The sequence below is a fragment of the Propithecus coquereli genome, unplaced genomic scaffold (genome assembly GCF_000956105.1).
Source record: "Propithecus coquereli isolate 6110/MARCELLA unplaced genomic scaffold, Pcoq_1.0 Scaffold307, whole genome shotgun sequence".
Lineage (NCBI taxonomy): Eukaryota > Metazoa > Chordata > Mammalia > Primates > Indriidae > Propithecus > Propithecus coquereli.
This window is the reverse complement of record NW_012148697.1, coordinates 408003-433544: the sequence shown is the minus strand read 5'-3', so window position 1 is coordinate 433544 and position 25542 is coordinate 408003. Positions and strand designations below refer to the sequence as shown.

The 25542-nt window shown below is 44.5% G+C and overlaps 1 protein-coding gene and 1 pseudogene across 1 annotated transcript in view; both read right to left on the bottom strand.

The window, feature by feature from the left end:
- LOC105814810 overlaps positions 1-967 on the bottom strand; it is a 39338-nt pseudogene extending 38371 nt beyond the window's left edge.
- The window catches only part of ARHGEF4 (Rho guanine nucleotide exchange factor (GEF) 4), a 133469-nt gene that overhangs the window by 80209 nt on the left and 27718 nt on the right, over positions 1-25542 (bottom strand). Inside the window, exon 3 of the mRNA XM_012649913.1 lies at positions 17591-17717. Coding sequence (XP_012505367.1) covers positions 17591-17717 — 127 coding nt within the window. The remainder of the gene's footprint in view (positions 1-17590; positions 17718-25542) is intronic.

Below are 25542 nucleotides of genomic sequence, written 5' to 3'. Positions count from 1 at the left end.
CGTCCGGGAAAATGCGCTCTTGCTCCAGAGGGCCTTGGACAATCCCCCACCTCTGGGCTGGGAGCCTCAGTCCCGGGGTCAGGACCAAGCACACCCACAGCCAGGTGGCGCAACACGGTCCGCCCTCGGCCAGCGGGCCCTCTCCATCTTCCTTGCTTTACAGAGCTGCGGTCTGGAAAACCAGACCTGTCCATTGGTCAAGAACAGTTTGGGGAAAGGAAACAGCGCATCCAGGGACCCAATTCTAGTCTCACCTTAAACACGCAGTTTCCCAGTTGAGGACGCGCCCTGCTATGGGGGCCAACAGGGTCCCGGCTGTAACAGGTGGCCCACCGGTAGAAGCCAGTCAAAAAAGACACAGGTGGGAGGACATCAGAAGGAAACCAGGAACATGAAAGGAATCGGAAGGGTGAAGCAATAGGAAGGAAGGGACCACGAGATGGAAACAAGCAACAGGAAAAGTGAGGCAGGAACAGGAGAGGCAGGAAAGATAGTGACAAGCGGAAAGGAGAGGCCAAGGGGCGCGAGAGGACAGACGCCGGGAGCACAGGGCGCGGGCGGCGCCCTTACCAGCGGTGGCCGAGCGCAGGCTCTCCAGGCTCCAGGAGCGGGACAGGGCGCCGCGCATGCCCCCGCGGCCGCCGCACACCACGCCGCTGCTGTCCGAGTCGGAGCCCGGGGACAGCCCAGCGCTGCTGCTGCTGCTAGTGCCCAGGTCGCCGCTCGTCTGCCCGCTCGACTCGCTGGGGCATTGCTGCGCCCTCATGCAGGCGGGCCCGAGCTCCAGCCACAGGCTCGGGGGAGGCTGGGCCGCGGGCGGCGGCGCGGCGGCGGGGCTGCCGGGCGATGGGGCGCACGAACCGGGCCTGTGGTCGCCGTCGGAGGGCGAGGGGCGTGCGGGCGGCCGCGCGGCGACCTCGGCCCCATCCTCGCCGCCGCGCGGCCGCCGCTCCGGGCCGGCTGACATCATGGGGCTCCGCTAAGGAGGCTCTCGGCCGGCCGCCGGCCGCTCTGGCTCTGCGGCTGCGGGGACCCTCTGCAGATGTGGGGCGCGCGCGGCCGGGGGCGAGGCCAGGCGCACACCCGGCGGGGCGCAGCGCAACCGCTCGCCGCCAGCTCCCGGCCCGCCGGCCGGGCGCAGAGCCGCGGAGGCGACTCGGCGCAGGTCGCGGGCCCGGTCGGCACGCGCTCACGCACGCGCGCACGCAGACCTGGAGCGCCGGCGGCGGCGGGCGCGGGCGCGGCGTGCGGGGGCCCCAGGCCGCCCTCGGTGCCCGCAGGGCTGCACCTCCGGCATCCGCACGCGTGTATTAAGACAGGGTTGGCCTCAGGAGGGGACGTCCAGGGACCCTGAGGCCGTGGTGGTGAGTAGAACGGGCGGGCGCTCGCTGTTCCTCCGCAAGGACTCCAGCTCCGACCGCTGGCCGCGGGTCCACACCCAGCTGGAGCGGGGACGCCAGCGGGTGGCCCCACTCAGCCCGGGGCAGAGACCGGGCCAGGCAGGCAGGCAGGCGCGCACGCCGACCCGGGGAGCGCGCTCCTCAGGGACACGCCCCCCGGCCCCGGCCCGCCACGCGCACAGGGAAGCGGGGACCACCCGGCTCCCGCTACCCTCCCGACAGCCAGGCGCTAGAGCGCGCCCCGCCCGGGCGCACGGGTCGGCCGGCGCTCTGCGGTGGTTAAGGGGGGCTATACAAAGTGGAGTCATCGCCCGCGCCAAATGATTTAAGAAAGTGCGTGGAAAAGTACAGTGACAGGCATAAACGAAAATGGGGGCCACAAGGCGCATGACAAGGAGCCAGGAATTATGGGGTTATTGGGCGGGGGTCAGGGTAGGGAAGGCATCGCTCTGTCATGTGTTCCTCTCAGAAGTCATGAGCATCCAGAAGAGATGTCTCCACAGCTCCAAACAAGGGCGCTAATCAAGAAGTCATCGTGTGAAATACAAAATCCAGGAGTCGGAAAACAGTGGGCGCTGTGGTCTCCCTTGGCGGTTTGGGGGCCTGATCAGGGCCGCTGACATCCCCCTTCCCCAACACATACGCAGCATCATCACCCGTCCCCGGCCCGCGGGGGCTGGTTCTGCGTGGCGCGCCAGCAGTGTTGGGATGGCTAGGATGAGTAAGCGTGTGTGCGGTGCTCCAACACACCAGACGGTACAGAGTGGGTGCTGGAAAAGTGGGCATTCTCTCTGCTCCCCTCCATTTGGGGTCTGTTTCCTATAGCCCATCTCCATCCCTGAGCTCCTAGTTCTTAGCTCTGTGCCGCAGGGACCCTGCATCTCATTGTTTCCTCTCCTGGCGGCCCTCTGGTATCTAGGCCGGCACACGAGTATGTTATTCATAATATCTGCCCCAACGTCTCGGGCAATGGCCCAGCACAGTTCTAGGTGAAGGGCCAAGCTCTGTACATGCATAGCTAATACTGGTGTTATTGTTCAATTAAGAGGCATTGGGGGATGACTCAGCCAAATCTCCGTGTGGATCTCCCGGCCTTCAGTTCCTCAGTTTCCTTTACTTGTCTGGGGATGTGCCTGCCTTTCTTTTCTGGCTGCCCATACCCTGCATGCACAGTTCCCATCTCTGCTTCCACTGTTTCCCATCCTTGGGAAGAATGGCTCTTCCCTTCCCTCCTTCCTGGGTGCAGGCTCCTCTGCATGGCTGGGGTCACCATCTGTCTTCCCCCGTGGTTGTCCCTAGAGGCCTGCGTGCCCAGTCCTGGTGGGTGGGAAGAACTGCTTGGGAAGGGATGGTCACAGCCAGCATCAGTCACCCTCCCAACCCAGCACATCTTGTGGGTTCCACCTCCAAAGTAAATGTCAGAGATGTCCACGTCTCTCTCACTCTGCTGCTACCACGACCACACCGTGCGTGGAAAACGGCTTCGGTCTCATCCACAGAGCAGCCCAAGGGGGCTCTAGAATACAGCATTCATCAGACTGTGCCACGCCCCTCCTGCAGTCTCTGCGGAGGCTTCCTTTCACACTTCCCAAGACCTGGCCACGGACTTCTCGCCCCCTCCCGCCCCTGTGCCTTGCTCTCTGCACTCCAGCCACAGCCTGGCTGGCTGCTTCCCCTTCTCCCTCATGGTCTGGGCACTCCCCGTCCCTTTCACCTAGGGTGACCTTCTCTTGGCTTTTCATGGTGTTGGCTCCTTCTCAACCTTCAGATCTCAGTCAGTGTCCCTCCTCAGACTCGGTTTAGTCCTTCTCAGCACTTACTCTGCCAGTGGCTCGCTGCTCCCTACAGACGGGGTGTGTGAGGGGACAGGGCCTTCCCCAGCACCATGTCCCCAGGGCGTGCAGAGTGCCCGCCGCAGGCTGGGCTCGGTGAGGAGCTGCAGAGGGATGAGTGCGGCCTGGACCTGTGCAGGAGGCCAGCTGGGCAGGAGAGGGAGGATCTCGCTCTTTGGGATTAGGACTTTGGGAGGCCTGAGGGTGCTCCCATGTGGAGGGAGCAGTGGCAGCGGCCCGAGTGACCGCTGTCTCAGCCAGACAGCCAAGTGCCACGCCTTTACAGTCTGTTTCCCTTGTGGATCTTCCCGAGACTGCAGTGTGTTTGCATCAGGTATCATGGTTTTAGCTGTCATTAGGGGAAAGGTAGTGTGTCCCCATTATCTGTGTGTCCTAAGACCACAGTGGTGACGACGGCTGGAATTAATGCCCACCGTCCGAGGTGCGGGGGTCTCAGGGACAATGATTGGTACAGTGAGACTTAGCCCCCACCATGGGAAGACTCTGTCCCTGCAAAGCTTATAGGTACCATTTTAGATGCTATTAAAAGAGACGGGATGCCCTTACCATCACATGTTAGGTTTATAATTATAAATATTTAGGTACATTTACATATATTTTTCATATAGAGTCACGCATGCTGTACAATGGGGATACATTCTAAGAAATGCATTGTTAGATGATCTTGCCCTTGTGTGACCGTCCGAGAGTGCACTCACACCAGTGGCGTAGCCTGCTGCGCGCCTAGGCTGTGGGGGTGGCCTGTTGCTGCCGGGCCACACAACTGCACAGCAGGCCACTGTTCCGAGTCCTGTGGGCGTTGTAGCACAATGGTATGTATTTGTGTATTTAAACATATCTAAACCTAGAGAAGACACAGTAAAAATACGATAATAAAAGATAGCAAACAGTAACCTGCATAGGGCCCTTACCGTGCGGGGAGCCCGCCGGACTGGAAGGGCTCCGGTGCGTCAGCGAGTGGTGAGCGATGTGAGGCCTGGGACATTCCCGTGCGCTGCTGTAGCCTTGATAAACACTGCGCACTTGGGCTACACTAAATCTATAAAAAATACGTGTTTTCCCCAGCGTCAGCACAAACGCGTGAGTAACGTGCTGTGCTGTGGCATTCTCAGGGAGACACCACTAGACGATAGGGGTTTTCAGCTCCATTATAGATCTCATGGGACCACTGCCATACATGTGGTCTGTCACTGACCAGAACGCCATCATACAGTGCATGTCTGTGTTTATATGCTGTACATACGTGTATATAGAGGAATGAACATTTACACAATGTCAGAAGGGTCAGCACAGAAAGGTCAGTGTTGCTTGAGGCTGGCTTGATGGTGTGAAGGTAGGAGACGAAATCCAACCGTACACGCAGAAACAGAAACAGAGTGGGACTGGAGCCTCGAGATGAGTTTCTGTCTCATGTCTCCTCACTGCTCCTCTGCTTCCGGCTACAGTGCTGGATGGAGAGAAATTTAAAGCCAGCGCCATCTGGTTGCAAATCCTGGTTCTGTCTTACAAGTTGCGACCTAGTAAATTATGTAACCTTCCTGCGTGTTTCTCTCCTCACCCATCCAACGGGAGCACCAACAACTACTTTGCAGGGTTCTCGTGGGGGCTGAGTGGAATGACCTGTAAATGCGCAACAGCCCTAGCGATGTCTGAAATGGCAGCTCGTGTTCGTTAGTGTATACCGAGTGTTAGATACTTTGCATGTATTATTTAGTCTTCATACCTTCATCTGATAGGTACCATTATTAGCCAGTTTTACAGTTGAAATTGACTGAGGCTCAGAATAATCCAAGGCCACACACTCAGGAAGTGGCGGAGCCGGCTCCAGGCTCACCACCCATGCTTCGAACCACTCTGTCACTGTTAACTCCCTTTCTCCCCTTTTTGACGATTCCCCAGACACTTCTTGCCGGAATATCGCCGGTACCATTGGCAAAAATGACACCGTGAACCTACTACGTGCAGAGTATAATGCTAGCTGCTGAGGCTATCGTGAGGAAGTTTAAGAAGTGGATCGGAATAAGGTACAATATGAGCACAGTCATTCAACTGATCTCCTCCAAGACTCTCACTGAAATTACCAATAGGTTGTAAAAATAGAAAAAATTGAGATTGACTTTGGGCAGGACAGTGAGAGGAACTCCAATGACCCACTCTCAGTGAAACTGGTGAAAATTATTTAAAAAACAACCATTTAAAATCTCTAGAATGGTCCTAAGAGTAAATAGCAAATAAAGAAATGTCTCTTCAAGAAAATCAACAGTTTAGTAAGAAAGGCAAGAGTCTGTGTTGTTTGAACGGAGACTGCTCCTTCCCTCCCCCTCACAGCTGAGCTAGGCAGAGAGGCCACTACAGGCTGCTGCGGCCACACGGGCTTCTTTCCCCTCACCTCCCCCAGAGGCCTTTCTTCCCTGCCCCCGGCTCTCTGTTGCTGCGGCCCTGCCAGCCAGCTACCTGTTGCTGGGTGAGAGTGGTTGGGCTCCCTTCTTTGGCACACAGAGAACACCAAGGACCCAGTAGCCCTTCCCCCTGCTTGTAGGACAGTGGTTGCATGCCAGGAGAGGCAAGCTGAGAGGACCTTGGGCTAATGCTCTCCCTCTCCAAGGGACCCACAGAGTGTCACCCAGAGAGAAGCTTGCCATTGTCCTTAGGCCCAGCTCCAGAGCCCTGGCTCAAAGGTTTTGCCTGGGGGAGAAGTGGGCTGTAAAACAGATAGCTCCTGATTTCTTTCCAAAGGAACTGACCTCATTTGTAACAGAGCATGGAGAAGTTTAAACCTAAAGATGCTTTCAAAAGTAGTGGAGGTTGCAGTGAAGGGAACTGGGAGATTTGTGGATCTAACAGAGATACAGCCTAGACTGTAAACTACTATTTGTAAGAGAGAACAGAGAATAAGACAGTTGAGAGGAGCCCTTCTGGGATTGGAACAAACACCAGACATCGACCTCAGAAAGTGTTCCTTCAAGTGAGCCAGAATTGTATTGCATTAGCTTGTAGAACAATTTATGCCCCAGGATGATACTGAAAATAACAAAACAATCAGCTGCCAATTAGTGAAGTTTAACGTCTGGGTGTGGTCAGAGAAAGTGGAAAAGAGCCCTGGCAAAGCCACTGTTATCCAAGGGTAAGTGTGGGCCTGCCCAAAGCTCCACCTCTCTGAGGAACACCAGAGACTTAACGCTGTGGGAAGGGAAAGAGACTTCCCCCAATGTCACCAGTTACTAAATAAGCAAATAACAAGAGCAGGACTGGTGGGGGAGCAGTGCCGAGTTGTTACAGTATATTGTCTAAAATGGCCAATTTCCATCCAAAAATTGTGAGACATGCAAAGGAACAGGAAAGTATGACCCACACAATGGGAGAAAAAAGCAGGCAATAGAAACTGACTGTGAGAGTGACCAGATGTCAGAGGTATCAGAAAAACAATTCAAAGTAGCCATTATAAACAAGTCCACAGAACTACAGAACCATGATTAAAAGGAAAAGATATCATGACAATGTTACATCAGAGAATAAATTAGAAATAAATATAATTTAGAAATAATAAATGTATTATAACATATTTATTCTAATTATAATTATATAAATTATAATTCATTATAAATTATAGGTTTAGAGATTTATAATTATAAAAGACATAATGAAATCTCTTTCAATCTCTTGATTGAAATTATAAAAAAGAACTAAGTGGAAATTCTGGAGTTGAAAAGTGTAATGTTAATAACTAAAATAAAAATTCATTAGAAGGGCTTAACAGTAGGTTTCAACAGGTGGAAGAAAGGATTAGCAAACTTGAAGACAGATTGATAGAGATTATACAAGCCAAAGAACAGACAACCAGGAAATAAAATGAGCAGAGCCTCAGAGAAATGTGGGATACCATTCTGTGCACCAACATAAGAGCAATGAGAATGCCAGAAAGAAAAGAGAGAAAGAAAGGAGAAGGAAAAAATATTCAAAGAAATAATGAATAAAAACTTTCAGAATTTATTGAAAAACAATAACCCACACATCCAGGAAGCCCAATGATTGCCAAGGAAGATAAACATAGACACGCACAGACACATCATAGTAAAAATGATGAACGTGAAAGACAAGGGGAAAATCCAGAAAGCAGCAAGAGAATAACAGCAAGTGAACATAACTTAGTAGGGCTTCCCTAATATGATTAACAGTCGACTTCTCAGCAGAAACTACAGAAGCCAAAAGGCAATGGGATAGCATATCAAAAATGCTAAAAGGAAAAAGAAACACTCGTTAACCAAGAATCCTTTATGCAGCTGTTTGGAAGAACTCAAATCATTTTTTCTCTGCTCTCACACTACAACGATCAACACAGAAGACTCCTGTGACCCCCAAATATGTGGGGATATCTCTCCACCAGCAAGCAAGCAATCAGTTCTGCAGTAGACACCAGACAGTGTCCTCCAATTCAATTTCAACATTATCTACCTGGAGAGAGCATCAGATCCCACAGGTTGGGGACTCAATCCCCAAGACAGACCCTCCTTCTCACCAGTTACAATTCCAGGCCTCTGGAACTTCTGACTGGCTTGAAGTTGGGGTCCCTGTGACCCTCTCTTTTGGTTAAATTAATTTGCTAGAGCAGCTCACAGAACTCAGGGAAACACTTACTTACCTTTACCAATTTATTACAAAGGGTATTTTAAAGAATACAAATAAACATCCAGATGAAGAGGCACATAGGGTGAGGTCTGGAAGGGTCCTGAGCTCAAGAGCTTCTGTTCCCACAGAGTTGGGGTGCACCACCCTCCCCCACACATGGGTGAATTCTTGTTCACCTTCCTGTAAGCCTCCCATCTTTGGCTATCTGGAAGCTCTCTGAACCCTGTCCTTTTGGACCTTTTATGGAGACTTCATTATATCGGAATGATTGATTAAACCATTGGCCATTGGTGATCAACTTAACCTTCAGCCCCACTGGGGGTGGAGCTGAAAGTTCTGACCCTCTAATCCTGCTGCGGTTTTTCTGGTGACCTGAAGCTGCCTGGGGGCTGCCAGCCATCAGTCAATCAGCATACAAAGACATCACTTTGGAGATTGCAAGAATTTTAGCAGTTGTATGCCAGGAAACAGGGATGAAGACCAAATACATATTTCACACTATTACAGCAGCAAAGCTCTTTTGAAAATGAAGGCTAAGTAAAGACTTTCCCAGATAAATAAAAACTAAAAGACTTTGTTGCTAGCAAACCCAACGTATAAGAAATACTAAAGAGATTTCCTCAGACTGAAAGCAATAACCCTAGAGGATAAGATGAATCCATATGAACACAGGGAATGATAAAGGTAATTGTGTAATTATAAAAGACACTATAAATTCATATTTTTCTCCTTTCTTAACTAATTTAAAAAGCAGTTGTATAAAATAATATGTGTATAATGTATTTGGGGCCTATAACATATAAAAATGTAATATATGTGGAATTTATCTGCCAATATGCAGCATAAAGGAGGTGGGTGAGAGAAAAGCTGTAATGGGTTAATAAAATGCTGGCAGATGATACAGTAATCAGTTTATTAATGCACTGTTGGGTTTATAATATCAGTAGACATACTATATATACCAATAATATTACAAAAAGGGGAGAAGGGAATGGAGCCGTATAAGAGTAATATTTCTATATATTACTGGAATTGAACTAGTATACATCTGAAGTTGATTCTGATAGGACATGTATATGTTAAACCCTAAAGAAACTACTAAAAAAATTTCAAAAAATGCAATGAATCATTAATTAAAATATTACATTAGCAAATATTCACTCGGTGTGAAAAACAGTAAAGGAGGAATAGAGCAACAAACTATTAATACAAGACATATGGAAAACAAAAAATAAGATGGTAGGTGTAAATCCAGCCATATCAAAAATAACAGTAAATGTGAATGGATTAAACAATCCAATCCAAAGGCAAGAGGATCAGGTTGGATAAAAAAACATGATGTAACTACAGGCATATTTCGTTTTATTGCTCTCTCCTGTATTGCACTTTACAGATAACTGTATCTTTTACGAGTTGCAGGTTTGTGGCAACAGGTCCCTCAGCGCCGTTTTTCCAACAGCAGGTGCTCACTATGTCTCTATGTTACATTCTCATAATTCTCACAATATTTCAGACTTTTTCATTATTATTACCTCTGTTATGGTGATCTGTGATCAGTTATCTTTGACGTTACTACTGTAATTGTTTTGGGGTGTCTTATGCATTATGCCATATGTGACAGCACTTATTCAGTAAATGTGTGTGTTCTCACTGCTCCACTGCCCATCCTTGCTCCCTCTCCTTGGGCCTTCCTGTTTGCTGAGAAACAACAACATTGAAATTAGGCCAATTAATAACCCGCTAAGTGTTCAAGTGAAAGGAAGAGTTGTACATCTTTCATTTTATATCAAAAGTTAGAAACAGTGAAGCTTAGTTAGGAAGGCATGTTACAAGCCAAGATGGGCTGAAAGCTAGACCTCTTGAGCCAAACAGCCAAATTCTGAGTGTAAAGGAAAAATTCTTGAAGGAAATTAAAACTGCTACTCCAGTCAGCACACCAATGAAATGAAAGTGAAACAGCCTTATTGCTGATATGGAGAATGTTTGAGTGGTCTGGAGAGATCAACCAGCCACAACATTCCCTTAAACCAAAGCCTAATCCAGAACAAGGTCCTAACTCTCTTCAATTCTGTGAAGTCTGAGAGAGGTGAAGGAGCTGCAGAAGAAAAGTCTTAAGCTAGCAGCGGTTGGTTCATGAAGTTTCAAGAAAGAATCTGTCTCCAGAACATAAAAGGATGAAGTGAAGCAGCAAGTGTTGATGGAGAAGCTGCAGCAAGTTGTCCAGAAGATCTAGCTGAGATCATTGATGAAGGTGGCTGCACTAACCAACAGATTTTCCATGTAGATGAAACGGCCTTATATTGGAAGAAGATGCCATCTAGCACTATGATAGCTAGAGAGAAGTCAATGCCTGGTGCCAGAGCCTCAAAGGACAGGCTGACCCTCTTGTTAGGGCTAGTGCAGCTGGTGACTCTAAGTTGAAGTCAGTACTCACTTACTATTCTGAAAATACTAGGGCCCTTAAGAATTATGCTCAATCTCCTCTGCTCTAGAAATAGCACAACAAAGCCTGGATGACAGCACGTCTGTTTACAGCATGGTTTACTGAATATTTTAAGCCCACTGCTGAGACCTGCTGCTCAGAAAAAAAGATTCCTTTCAAAGCTTTACTGCTCATTGACTATGCACCTGGACACCCAACACATCTGATGAAAATGTACAAGGAGATTAATGTAGTTTTCATTCCTGCTAATACAACATCCATTCTGCAGCCTGTGGATTAAAGAGTAATTTCAACTTTTAAGTTTTATTATTTAAGAAATACATTTTGTAAGGCTATAGCTGCCACAGAGAGTGATTCCTCTGATGGATCTGGGTGAAGTAAATTGAAAACCTTCTGGAAAGGATTCACCATTCTAGGTGCCATTAAGAACATTCATGATTCATGGGAAGAGGTCAAATATGAACATTCACAGGGTTTGGAAGAAATTAATTCCAGCCCTCATGGATGACTCTGAGGGGTTCAAGACTTCACTGAAGGAAGTCACTGCAGATGTGGTGGAAGAGCTAGAGAACTAGAATTAGAAGTGGAGCCTGAAGGTGTGACTGAATTGCTGCAATCTCATGATAAAACTTTATTGGATGAAGAGTTGCTTCTTGTGGATGAACAAAGAAAGTGGTTTCTTGAGATGGAATCTACTCCTGGTGAAGATGTTGTGCACACTGTTGAAATGACAACAAAGGATTTAGAATATTCCATAAGCTTAGTTGATGATGCATCATCAGGGTTTGGGAGGATTGACTCCAATTTTGAAAGAAATTGTACTGTGGGTAAAATACTATCAAATAGCATCATGTGCTACAGAGAAATCTTTTGTGAAAGGAAAAGTCGATCACTTTGGCAAACTTTACTGTTGTCTTATTTTAAGAAATTTCCACAGCCACCCAAACTTTAGCAATCACCACCCTGATCAGTCAACACTGAGGCAATCCTCCACCAAAAAATGATTACGTTTGTTGAAGGCTCAGATGATTGTTGGCATTTTTTTAACAATAAGGTATTTTTTAAAATTAAGGTATATACATTGTTATTTTAGACATAATGCTATTGCAGACTTAATAAACTACAGTATAGTGTAAACATAACTTTTTCTTTTTTTTTGAGACAGAGTCTCACTCTGTTGCCCGGGCTAGAGTGCCATGGCATCAGCCTAGCTCACAGCAACCTCAAACTCCTGGGCTCAAGCGATCCTACTGCCTCAGCCTCCCGAGTAGCTGGGACTATAGGCATGTGCCACCATGCCCAGCTAATTTTTTCTATATATTTTTAGTTGTCCGATTAATTTCTTTCTATTTTTAGTAGAGATGGAGTCTCGCTCTTGTTCAGGCTGGTCTCGAACTCCTGAGCTCAAACAATCCACCCGCCTTGGCCTCCCAGAGTGCTAGGATTACAGGCGTGAGCCACTGCGCCCGGCCTAAACATAATTTTTGTATGCACTGGGAAACCAAAAAAATTGGTGACTCACTTTATTTTCATACTTGCATTTATTGCAGCGATCTGGAACCCAACCAGCAATATCTCCCGTTTGCCTGTATATGTTATCTACAGGAGACAAACTTTGGATTCAAAGACACAAACAGATTGAAAGTGAAGGACAGAAAGAAGTATATCATGCAAAGAACAACCACAACAAAACTGGAATAGCTATACTAGTATTAGATAAAATAGCCTTTAAAACAAAAAAATGTCATTAGAGATAAAGAGGAATATTTTAGAATAATAAATAGTTCAATACACGAGGAAGATACAACAATTTCAAACATATACACCTAATAACAGTACCAAAATACATAAAACAAAAACTGACAGAAGAGAAGGGATAAATAACAATTCAGCGATAAGAGGTGTAGACTTTAATATCCAACTTCCAATAATGGACAGAACAACCATACAGAAAATCAACAAGGAAATAGGGGACTGAACAACACTGTAAACCAACTAGATTGTTATCAAGTGCACATGGAACATTCTCCAAGATAGATCCTATGTTAGGCTATAAAACAAACCTCAGTAAATTTAAAAGGATAGAAATAATACAAAATGCACTCTCTAACCCCAGTGGAATGAAATTAGAAATAAATAATAGGGAAAATTTACAGAGAAAATAACAAGGAAATTAGAAATTAATAACAGAGAAAATAACAGAGAAACAACAAATATGTGGAAATTAACACACTCTTAAGTAGCCAGTAAGTTAAAGAAGAAATCAAAAGAAAAATCAGAAAATACTTTGAGATGAATGAAAATGAAGACACAGCATACCAAAACTACAGGACACAGACAAAGCAGTGCTTGAAGAGAGATTTATAACTGTAAATGCATATTTTAATAAGAAAGAGGAAAGATCTTAAATCAACAACTGAATCACCACCTTATGACACTGGAAAAAGAGCAAAACTAAACCTTATGCATATAGAAGAAAGGGAATATTTAATAATAAAGTTTAGAGTGGAAATTAATAGAGAATAGAAAATAGGCATAATGAGAAATTTTAAAAAAGGGATAAACAATACAGAAAATCAGTGAAACCAGAAGCCATTCTTCAAAAAGATCAACAAAATTAATAGATCTTCAGTTGACTTGATGAATAAAGGAGATGACCCAAAATACGAGACTCAGAAACAATATAGGAAGCATTACTACTAACTTCGCAGAAATAGAGAGGATTATAAGAGAATACTATAACAGTTGTATGCCATCAAATTAGATGACTTAGATGAAATGGACAAATTCCTAGAAAGACACAGTCTACCAAAATTCACTCAAGAAGAAATTCAGACCGTCTGAATAGATCTGTAACAAATCAAGGGACTCGATCAGTAATCAAAAACTTACCTACAAAGAAAAGCCCAGGCCCAGATGGATTCACCACTGAATTCTACCAAACAGTGAAAAAAAGAACTAATACCAATTATTTGCAAACTCTTCCAAAAATAGAATAAGAAAGAACACTTCCCAACTTATTTTACCTTGATACAAAAACCAGACAAAAAGGTCACAAGAAAACTATAGACCAATATCTCTTATGAATATGGATGCAAAAATCCTCAACAAAATACTAGCAAACTAAATTCAGCAAAATATTTTTAAAAAATACACACTTTTACCCAGTGGGATTTATCCCAGGAATGCAAGGGTGGTTTAACATCTGAAAATCAATTAGTATAAAATGCCATATCAATAGAGTAAAGAATAAAAATTGCACGATCATCTCAATAGATACAGAAAAAGGATTTGACAAAATCCAATACCCTCTCATGATAGAAACACTTGACAAACTAGGAATGGAGGGGAACTTCCTCGGCCTGATAAGACATCACACTTACTGATGAAGACTGGATGCCTTCTCCCTAGAATTAAGAATGAGACAAGAGTGTCTACTCTCACCACTTCTATTCAACATTGTACTGGAGGTCCTATCTAGGGCAACTAGGCTAGAACAGAGAAATAAGAGACAACCAGATTGGAAAGGAAGAAGTAAAACTCTGTTTCCAGATGCCATGCTCTTGTATGTAGAAAATCCTAAAGAATTCACTAAAAATCACTAGACCTGATTAGTGAGTTCAGCAAAGTTTCAAGATATAAAACCAATACACCAAAATCAATTGTATTTCTATATATTGTAATGAACAATTTGAAAATGAAATTAAGACAATAATTCCATTTACAATAGCATTGTATAAGTCTGCTTGGGCTGCTATAACAAAATATCACAGACTCCTTAGTAAGACCTTGTCTCAAACAAACAAACAAACAAAATTACCACAAAATACCACAGACTGGGTGGCTTAAATATCAGAACTTTATTTTTCCCCAATTCTGGAGGCTAGAAGTCCAAGATCAAGGTGCTGGAAAATGTGGGTTCTGGTGAGGCTTCTCTTCCTGGCTTGTAGATAGTCACCTTCCCACTGTGTCCTCGCACGTCCTCTGCTGTGCGCGTGCTTGGAGAGAGAGCTGGTGTTTCTGCTTCTTATAAAGACACCAGCTCTATCAGATTAGGGACCCCCTCTTATGACCTCATTTAGCCTTAATTACCTCCCTAAAGGCCTTATCTCCAAATTCAGTCACACTGGGGATTAGGGCTCCCATATACGAATTTTGGGGGGACTTAATTCAGTGTATAACAAGTATCAAAAAAGATATAATCCTTAGGAATAAATTTATCAAAAAGAGGTGCAAGTTTATACTCTGAAAACCACAAAACATTGTTGAAAGTAATTAAAGAAGATCTAAATAAGTGGAAAAAACCCATGTTCATGAATCAGAAGACTCAATACTGTTAAGATGGCAATGCTCCCCAAACTCCTATACAGATTCAACACAATCTCTATCAGATTATGGAATCGTAAGGGACTTGGAACAGCCAAGACAATCCTGAAAAAGAAGAAGCAAGTGGGAGGACCCACACTTCCTGATTTCAGAACTTGCTACAAAGCAACAGCAATCATGACAGCATGGTAGTGGCACAGGGACAGATCAACAGAATACAACTGAAAGTCCAGAAATAAACCCACAGGCCTCTAGTCAACTTATTTCTGACAAGAGCGCCAAGACCCGCAAAGGGAAAAGAACAGTCCTCACCACAGACGGTGCTGGGTAGCTACACGCAGCTACACGCAGGAAGGAGGTTGGACCCCACCTAACACTGCATATGAAAGATAACCCAAAATGCACCAAAGACTTAAATGTAGGAGCTAAAACTATAAAACTCTTAGGTGAAACACAGGAGCATATCTTCACGAACTTGAATTTGGCTAAGGATTCTTAGACAGGACACCAAAAGCACAAGAAATAAAAGAAAAAAGAGGTAAACTGGACTTCACCAAAATTAAAAAAAAAACAAAACAACTTTTGTGCTTCGAAGGACAACATCAAAAAATGAAAAGATAACCCACAGCAGTGGAGAAAATATTTGCAAGTCATGTATCTGATAGGGACTTCTATCCAGAATATAAAGGACACTTATAACTCAGTAAAAAAGACAACCTCATTTAAAAATGAGTAAGGGGTTCAAATAGACATTTCTCCAGAGAAGACACATGGATGGCCATAAGCACACGGAAAGACCGGCATCATCAGTCATCAGGGAAATGCAAGCCCAGCCGTAATAAGATACAACTCCCCCCACTGAGTCGACTAGACTTGAAAGTGAGGTAACAAGCGTTGATGCAGATACAGAGAAAGCGGAGGAATCACATTGGCGGGGGGAGTGAGTGTAAAATGGCACAGCTGCTTTAAAAGCAGCCTGGCCCCTCCTCAGATGATTTGGCACTGCCACTCCTAGGCCCACATCCAAGGGAAATGAAGACAGATGTCTTCACTGAACTTTGCACACATGATCTTATAGCAGCATCATTCGCAGTGGCCAACGCATGGGACAGTCCACATGTTCATCAGCAGATGACTGAAGCAGCAAACTGTGGGAAGTCCACAGGGTGAGTGTCCTGGCCACAAAGGGATGAAGTGCTGATGCACAGGACTGTGCGTGGGCCCTGAGGTCACCGCGCCAGGTGAAAGAAGCCAGTTGCCAGACCACATCCTGTATGATTGCATTCACGTGCAAACGCAAAAATCTACAGAGATAGGAAGTATTAACAGATTAATGGTTCCTTAGGGCGATGAAAGGTTGTAGCTAAAGGGTGTAGAATTTATTATGAAGTGCAGAAATGTTCTAAGATTGACTGTGGTGATGACTGCACATATCTGTGAATACGCTAAAAACCGCGGAACTGTATGTGAACTATATCTCAATAAAACTTTGACAAAATAGGGAAAATCCTTTACTAGCACTAGAAACTGGAGAAGGATATCAGCCACAAGACGCAAACAAAGATACAACTGCTTGAAGAAAGAGGTGACCTACAGCTTGTGAAGTAACCATACCACCAGAAGGCAATAAGAAAATTCCTGGTAAAACCCTGCAGACCCTTCCAGAGTCACAGACATGAACTCCGGAGGTGCCGGGGACTTGCAGGGTCACACCTGGCCCTGCTGGCTCCACTGCGAGAGGAGGGGATGTGGTGGGTTTGTCCTGGGCGCCGACTGGTGGGCAGAGGGCAGCATGCTGCCACATCAGGCTAACCCTTGGACATGTGTGGGAAAGATAAAAGTCCACTTCACAATGCAGCCTGAGCACATCCATTTGCTAATGGAAAACCATCACGTCCACCAGCTAATCTGGGCAGCCAGCTTCCCCAGGGCCCAGTGCGGAGTGTGCACAGAGTCACATTCAGGGCTCGAGACTCGGGGTCTGCATCGGGGCTGACGCCTTAGCACACGGCACATGCCAAACGCTAGTGCTCGGCTGACTACCGTGTGCCTTCGTCTCTGTCTCCCATCACTGGCTTTGTAGGGTCTTCAGCTCCAACTGGACTGAACTGCTGACGGCTCTGAGTACCAGTCCACGCCTCCTCCTCCCCAAGCCTGGACAAAGTGTGTGTTTGACACATGTGGCTGATTTGTTTTGTCAACTCTGCTTAGTTAGGGCTTTACTCTTGTATACCTTTCTTAAACACCAGATCTGGCCTCTCTCCAGCCAGTTGAGTGCTTTTAGACTGTAAGTTAGACTGTAAGGTCACCACCTAACACAGTCTGCACCTGCTCAAGGCCTGACACGTGACATCTGTCCTTCCACCAGGGGCCTTGCACATCTCAGCACGTCCGGCCCTCCTGGGTTGGGTGTGAGGAAGGTGGTCATTGTGCATGAAGAGGCCCATCCTGGCTCTCACATGAGACCCAATTCCCTTCTGGCACAAAGACCCACCTTTTTATGGACAAATGTTTGATGTGATGCTGTTTGCTGTAGTTTTGGGAAAGGATCTCACAGAGGCTGTCATAAAACTCAAGGAAGAGGCTATTGTTCTTCAGAGGGGAAAACACCCACGTTCCACCACTAGATTAGAGACAATTCACTACATGATTATTTCTTCTGGAGGTTATATCCTGGTACAAGGGCAAAGGATAGTCAGTAGACCTGCTCAAAATTAACTAATGGATCCAGGCTTGGGAATTCAATAATGGAATCTGCCCCAGGCTTAGAATTCCTTTTCTCTAGGTACTAGCACTCCTTCCCAACTGGAGGGATGAGATGTTTATCGCTCTCATCTTCAAGCTACTGCCGCCAGACAAGTGGATATAGCTGCTAGCAACACTCCCCTCTTGTCCTTGCCAGGGTGTCAGAGAACCTAACAAAAGAGAGGCACGTAACTCACCAGTGTCGGGAATGTGCTCAGGCCAGCCCACGTGGTTCAGTCCTGTCGGCGCACTCTGGGAGAGTGGGCAGCTGCTTCTAGAGAGATCCAAAGACTCTGCAGAGGTAATGATCGTCTTCCTCCAACACTGAGGGAGGAAACAGGCAGAGGGTAAATGAAGAAAGGAAATGACAGGCTGTTGTTGTTACCCCCTAATTTTTCTAATTGCCCAGGACTTTTCCTGTGAGCAGAGCACACAGCCAAAATGTGCACAGCTCCAGGGGGGCATTCACATTAAAACCCACGAGAAAAGCTTCCCCTAAGGTCTGCAGTGTGCAGCTTGTGTGGCCATGTGGATAGGCTGTCATTCCACAGCGTGAAATGAGGACTGTCAAGGTCTTCAGACTCCCAAAGCCCCCTCGGCTGGTCAGCCTCACAGCCTGGTATTTTCCCCAAAAGCAAGACTGATACTTTTAGCGAAAGCATATTCTTTTGGGGGCACTTAATTAAAATGCAACTCACGCAGTCCCTGACATCTCATGATGACAACACAGATACTACCTTAAGAGTGTAAGGGCAGCGCTGCGTGGGGTTGGGATGGCCAGGGGTGTGGCCTTTCCTTCATCGTTCCATTGTCCAGAGATAAACTTGGCCCCTCCTGGTTTTTCTACCTTATAAGGTTATTGTATTAACTTAAAAATCATGGTGTGTATTCATATAAATGTTTGCTCCCTTTCCTTTTGCTTTTGTATTCCTCACACTAGTCGGCAAATAGTGCTTAGAGAATTCCTTTAGTGGTTTCTGGAAACATCCATATACAAACAAGGGTTAAGATGGTGTAGCATACTTCACCCCATTTCTTCCATTTGAATGCACCTAAGAACGTGGACAGGGTGTATAGATCAGCTGTCTGAGGACTCTGAAGGTAAACGGTAGCAGGTGGCTGGGGGTGGGGTGGGGGGAACCGGAATTTGAGGTTATGCTAATCCTGTGGTGAGTTGCCTGTTCTGTTGTTCCTGTGGTATGCCCTTGGCCTGAACTCAGTAGCAGCTCGAAACTGGGAATGGACGCAAAGACTCCAGGAAAAGCCCTCTCTGATCTGAAGAGAAGAAAAAGGGGTCCCTAATGTATGAGGAAATGAGGGAAATCCAGTGTATTCAGATGTTGTTTTCTCCCACCCCACCCCACCCCACTCCTGGCAGTCCCAGTATAGTAACAGCAGTGGTGGCCAGGTAGCACCTACAACTCTGAGGGAACGGAACCTTCTCTGACCAGAGGAACCATGGTCCCAACAGTGTGGGGGAGAAACCCTGTTTCTTTTTTCTGTCTTCCTGTCACTGGGCTCCAGAAGCAGACACAAGTGCAGGAAGCGTGTGGCACTGGGAAAGCCCCACCTTTCTATCAGAAAGACTGGCGGGGCATTGCTGGAAACCAGGAAGTATCTGGAAGAATGCTCGAGGAAATGACCCCATAATGTTGTGTATGAACTCCTGGACTTACCCCCAAACTGCAAGACTGGGTCTGAACCTAAATAGCATATTACATTCTTGGAGAACTGAACTATGGGGTGGAACATTTCACAGGTCCCAGACTGGCACTGGGGTAATCCACATTATCCAAATGGCACCACAAACACCCTGAAACCTGAGCTAACATAAGAAACAGCCCCTGAAGGCTGGGAAGAACTTTTAGCCTGACCTTAACTGTGTCAACTGCTTGAGAAACTTAATAATAGGAACTAAACAAGGCCTAGAGTCTCATAACATAATATTGAAAATGCCCAGGATACAATACAAAATTATTTGACATATAAAGAACTATGAAAATCTCAATAACTTCACAGTCAACAGATGCCAACACCAAGATGACATAGTTGTTGGAATTATTAGACCAAGACTTTAAAGCAGCTCATATATAACCATGTTCTCTAAGAAGTAAGGGTGAACATTCTTGAAATGAATAAAAAATAAATAGAGAAATTATGCAAACAAGAATGAAATGGAGGCTGGTCCGAAGGTAGTGAGTTATCTCACCTGATTGTTCACAGTCAGTTCAATTGAACTTGTTCTACTACTTTCCCCCCCTCCTCACTACTGCACTTGACTAGTCTTAAAAAAAAAAAAAAAGAATGAAATGGAAATGTTAGAACTGAAAAATATAATAACTGAAATAAAAATCCACGGGCAGAATTCAGTTTTAAAATGAGATGAAAGAGGAAAGAATCAGTAAACTTTTAAATAGCTCAACAGAAATTATCTAACTGAAGAACAGAGAGAGAAAAGATTAAGGGGAAAAAAACCCAACAGAGCCTCAGGGACCCATAGGACATAGGGCAACAACAGAGATTTAACAGTCTGTCATCAGAGTTCCAGAAGGAGAAGAGAGAGTGTGGTGCAGAACAATATCAAGAAATAATTGCTGAAAACATCCCAAATATGATGAAAAATGTTAACTTATAAACACAAGAGCTCAAACAGACACTTCAAATAGAAAAACCCAAGGAAATCAATGCCTACAGATATCATAAACAAACTACTGAAAACTAGAGACAATGAAAAGATCTTAAAAGCATCCAGAGGCAAACAACAGATCATACATAGGGGAAATTCATTCAAATGACTGTGGATTTTTCATGGAGGTCACAAATCAGTAGAATAATATTTGTAAAGTGCTGAAGCACTGTCAACCCAAAATTCTATATCCATCAAAGACGTACTTCAGGAATGAAGGTGAAATAAATACATTTTCACGTGGAGACAAACTAAGGGCAGTCATAGGCACTAGATCTGCTCTAAAGAAAGATGAAAGGAAGATCTTTATACAAAAGGGAAACTTCAAACTTCAGGAATGAAGGAAGAGCAAAAGAAATGGTAAATAGCTGGGTAAATATAATAGACTTTGTTTCTCCTCTTAAGTTTTAAAAGATATGTTTGACAATTAAAAGCAAAAATTATCTGATGAGGTTTTGAATATGTGTAGATGCAACATACATGACAGCTACAACGTAAAAGAGGACGTTAAAGGAACCTGTATGGTGGAAGGTTGCTACATTCCACTCAAGTGGCAAAATACAAATTCCAGGTACACCGAAAAGTTATGGATGTACATTAATCCCTAGACTACTAAAAAAAAAAAAAAAACTACACAAGGAAATGTAGTTAAAAACTCAATAGATAAGTTAAAATGGAAAACTAAAAAACATCCAAATAATCCAAAGAAGACACTAAAAGGAAAGAGGGCAATGAAAACCAGAGACAGAGGACAAGTGAACAAATGATAACATGACAGACCTAAATCCAAACACACCAACAGCTGCATTAAATACTCAAAGTGCATAATCAAAAGAAAGACTGTCAAGATGATTAAAGGAAAAAACAACACCTAATAATATGCTATCCACAAGAAACCCACTTTCAAAATAATAATAAAGGTACATAGAAAGTAAAATGATGGAAAACTTTATGCCACCTAAATACTAATCAAAAAAGTTGAGTGGCTACATTAACATCACACAAAGCCGACTTCAGAGCAAGGAAAATTACCAGGGACACAGAAGGATGTGCCATGATAAGAGAGTAAATTCACCTAGAAGACATACAATTCCAAATGTCCATGCACCTAACCACAGACTTTCAAAATATATGAAGCAAAAACTGATAGAATTCAAAGGAGAAATGGAAAATTCACAATTATGGTTGGAGACTTCAACACTTTTATCTCAGTAATTGGTAGAAGAAATAGAAACACAGCAAGGGAATAGACAAAGTGAACACCATCCGCCAACTGGAACAGATAGACATTTATAGAACAGTCCATCCAACAATAGTAGAATACATGTTATTTCCAAGAGCACATGGGGCATTCACCAAGAGAGACCATATCCTCGCTGATGATAAAAATAAAATAATAATAATAAACAAGTTTAAAAGTATTGAAGTAATATATTTTTCTCTTTGGTCATAATGGAATTAAACTAGAAATCAGAATTAGAAAGGTAATTCTGGCTGAGCATGGTGGCTCATTCCTGTAATCCCAGCACTCTGGGAGGCCAAGGCGGGAGGATTGCTTGAACTCAGAAGTTCGAGACCAGCCTGAGCAAGAGCGAGACGCCATCTCTACTAAAAATAGAAAAATTAGCCGGCCTCGTGGGATGGGCCTGTAGTCCCAGCTACCAGGGGGCTGAGGCAGGAGGATCACTTGAATCCAGCAGTTGGAGGTTGCAGTGAGCTATGGCGATGCCATTGTACTCTACCCAGTGACAGAGCGAGACTTTGTCTCAAAAAAAGAAAAAAAAAACGGTAATTCTGGCCGGGCGCGGTGGCTCACGCCTGTAATCCTAGCTCTCTGGGAGGCCGAGGCGAGCGGATTGTTTGAGCTCAGGAGTTCGAAACCAGCCTGAGCAAGAGCGAGACCCCGTCTCTACTAAAAATAGAAAGAAATTAATTGGACAACTAAAAATATATAGAAAAAAATTAGCCGGGCATGGTGGCACATGCCTGTAGTCCCAGCTACTCGGGAGGCTGAGGCAGTAGGATTGCTTGAGCCCCGGAGTGTGAGGTTGCTGTGAGCTAGGCTGACGCCACGGCACTCACTCTAGCCCGGGCAAAAGAGTGAGACTCTGTCTCAAAAAAAAAAAAAACAACAAAAAAACAAAAACGGTAATTCTATTACTTTTTTAAAAGGAAACCTTAACCTACTTAGAAATCAAGAAACACACTTCAAAAAAAAAAAAAATCCACAATAGTCCAGTGGCTACTCTGAGAATAGTGATCTGGTGTTCTGATTCATTCAGCACATGCCCTGATATTCCTGGTGTTCTCTTTCATGCTACGCTGTATTATTCTTTGTTTCTCTTCATGCTCATTTGGTAATTGTACTTGCAATTTATCTTTTTGGGTTTACTAGGAGAAACTATGAAACCATTATTTGACTCAACTAGTACATAATCTCTATTTCCTATTATTAGAAATTCTCTCTTAGGCTTCCAGACATTTACAACCAAAGAATCTTAGACTTGGAATTCTTTAGAAATCTACTTTAATTCTGGTTAAAAGGAAACTGTATCCTGTACATGTATTCCTGCAGGCCACATTGCATTTTTTTAATAGCCACGTAAACTTGTGATTACAGCTGACCCTTGAACAACATGGCTTTGAGCTGCGTGGATCCACCTATACACGGATTTTCTTCCACCTTTACCAGCCCAGAGACAGCAAGACCAACCCCTCCTCTTCCTCAGCCTACTCAATGTGAAGAAGATGAGGACGAAGCCCTTTATGATGATTCACTTCCACTTAATGAATAGGAAATATATTTTCTCTTTCTTATGATTTTTTTAACAACATTTTCTTTTCTCTGTTTTACCTTATTATAAGAATATAGCATACAATACATATAACATACAAAATAGGTGTTAAGTGACTTTATTATTGGCATGGCTTCCAGTCAACGGCAGGCTATTACTCGTTGAGTTTTCAGGAAGTCATAAATTACACATGGATTTTCAACTGCATGGGGGACTGGCACCCCTAAGCCCTGCCTTGTTTAAGGGTCAACTGTTTATCCTTTGCAGAAAACTTTTTATCAAGTTAAATCTCACGTGGGTTACTTAAACATTCTCCCAAATCTTCTCCTTGCTTCACATCAAATTTATCATGTCGCTCTCCCGTTAAAAATCCTCAAAGGCTGGGGGGGGGGGACCAAGGGCAACACACGTAACCTAAACATCTGTACCCCCATAATATGCTGAAATAAAAAAAAAATTCCATCAAAAAAAAATATATATGCATTCTAAGTTGCCCCATTAAAATGTGTGAAGTCTCAAAAAAAAAAAAAAACAAAAAACAGACACATGGACCAATGGAACAGAATAGAGAACTCTGAAATAAATTCACACATCTATAGTGAACTTATCTTCAGTGAAGGTGCCAAGAACATACAATGGGGAAAAGATAGTAACTTCAATAAATAGTCCTGGAAAAACTGGACATCCATATGCAGAAGAATGAAACTGGTCCCTTATCTCACTATATAAAAAAATCAAATCAAAATGGATTAATACTTAAATTTAAGACCGGAAACTATGAAACTACTGAAAGAAAACATTGGGAAAATGCTTCAGAACATTGATCTGGGCAAGGGGTTTTTGAGTATTACCCCCAAATCACAGGCAACCAAAGCAAAATTGGACAAATGGGATCACATGGAGCAAAAAAGCTTGTGCACAGCAAAGGAAACAATCAACAAAATGAAGAGACAACCCACAGAATGGGAGAAAATATTTGCAAACTACCCATCTGGCAAGGGACTAATAGCTAGAATATATAAGAAACTCTAACAACTCAATAGGAAAAAATCAAATAATCTGATTTAAGAATGGGCAAAGGACCTGAATAGATATTTCTCAAAAGAAAACATACTAATGGCCAACAGCTGTATGAAAAAATGTTCAACATTTTTAGCCATCAGAGAAATGTAAATCAAAACTACTACTCACTCCAATTAAAACAGCTTTTATCAAAAAAGTCAATAATGAATGCTGGCAAGGAAGTGGAGAAAGAGGAACCCTCGTACACTATTGGTGGGAAAGTAAATTAGTGCAACCACTATGGAGAATAGTATGGAGATTTCTCAGAAAACTAAAAATAGAACTACCATATGACCCATAATCCCACTGGTAGGTATATATCCAAAAGAAAGGAAATCAGAATATCGAAAAGAAACCTACACTGCCATGTTTATTGCAGCACTATTGACAATAGCCAAGATTTGGAATCAACCTAAGTGTCTATCAATGGATAAATGGATAAAGAAATTGTGGTACATGTATACAAGGGAATGTTACATAGCCATAAAAAAGAATAAAGTCTTGCCATTTGCAATAAAAAAAAAAAATCCTCAAAGGCTTCCTACTGCTTATAGAATAAGGTCAAGATTTACTGGCGTGGGGCCCAGAGTTCTTCACATATTGTCTGCTAACCATTGTGACAGTCCTTGCCATCCATCCCTCTACCGCCAGGCACCTCCTCCCTGCCCTGCTGCGCCATGAATTGCATACTGCCACGCCCTTGGAGTGTCCTTCCCTCTACTGGAAATACCTTTTCCTGGTGAAACTCCATCCATTCTTAGGAAAGGATCTCCTTTTACACAGTCCTTCCTGCACTCGCTCTGCACAGAGCCACCCACCCTCCTCTGCGTGACAGGACTCCGTCGCTGTCACTGCAGCATCTGTGCTGCCAGCCAGTTACCATGCGGCTCTGTGTGCATTAAATTGTAACATGCGTTTTACTGTCGTGTGGTCATCCCAGCCAGACTGTAAGCTCCTCGGAGGGGAAGACAGCCCTGTCTTTGTCTTTCATCCTTATCACAGGGCTCTGAATCAAGCTTGTGGCTCAGGGAAGGGCTGGCAGGAAGGGAAAGGTCTCAGCTTCCATCGAGCACTTTCTGTGTGTGCACTGGATCCCCACCGCTCAGCACGGTGGGAGATACGAGCATCTCCAGTTTACAGACGAGGAAACTGAGCCGCAGAGAGGTTAAGTAATCAAATTTACCCCAAATTTCCTTATTTTCTGGCCCACACTTTCTGAAAGAGTAGACTGTGCTTTCCGTTTCTGCGGTTCACAGCTCCACTCTGTCGCTCGCCGGAGCCGACTTCTGCCCATACCCCGCCCGACAGACGGCAGTGGCGGCCGCGCCCGGTGCTTACCGCTGAGCTGCACGTTGCTGGCCACCCCGTTGTCCTGCCCTTCTCTTCTGCCTTCTCTCCTGGTTCTCCTTTCCTTTTCATGGATCTTTTTGCTGTTCTTCTGGCTTCTACCTTCTCTTCTGCTTAAACATAGACTACCCAGGGTTCTTTAATTTCCTTAGCCCTAAACTTTTCTCTGATCTTCAGACTCACATTTCCAACACTAATTACTGGTTACATCCATTTGGATGAACCGCAGGCACCTCTGACTCAACAAGAACAAAAGTGG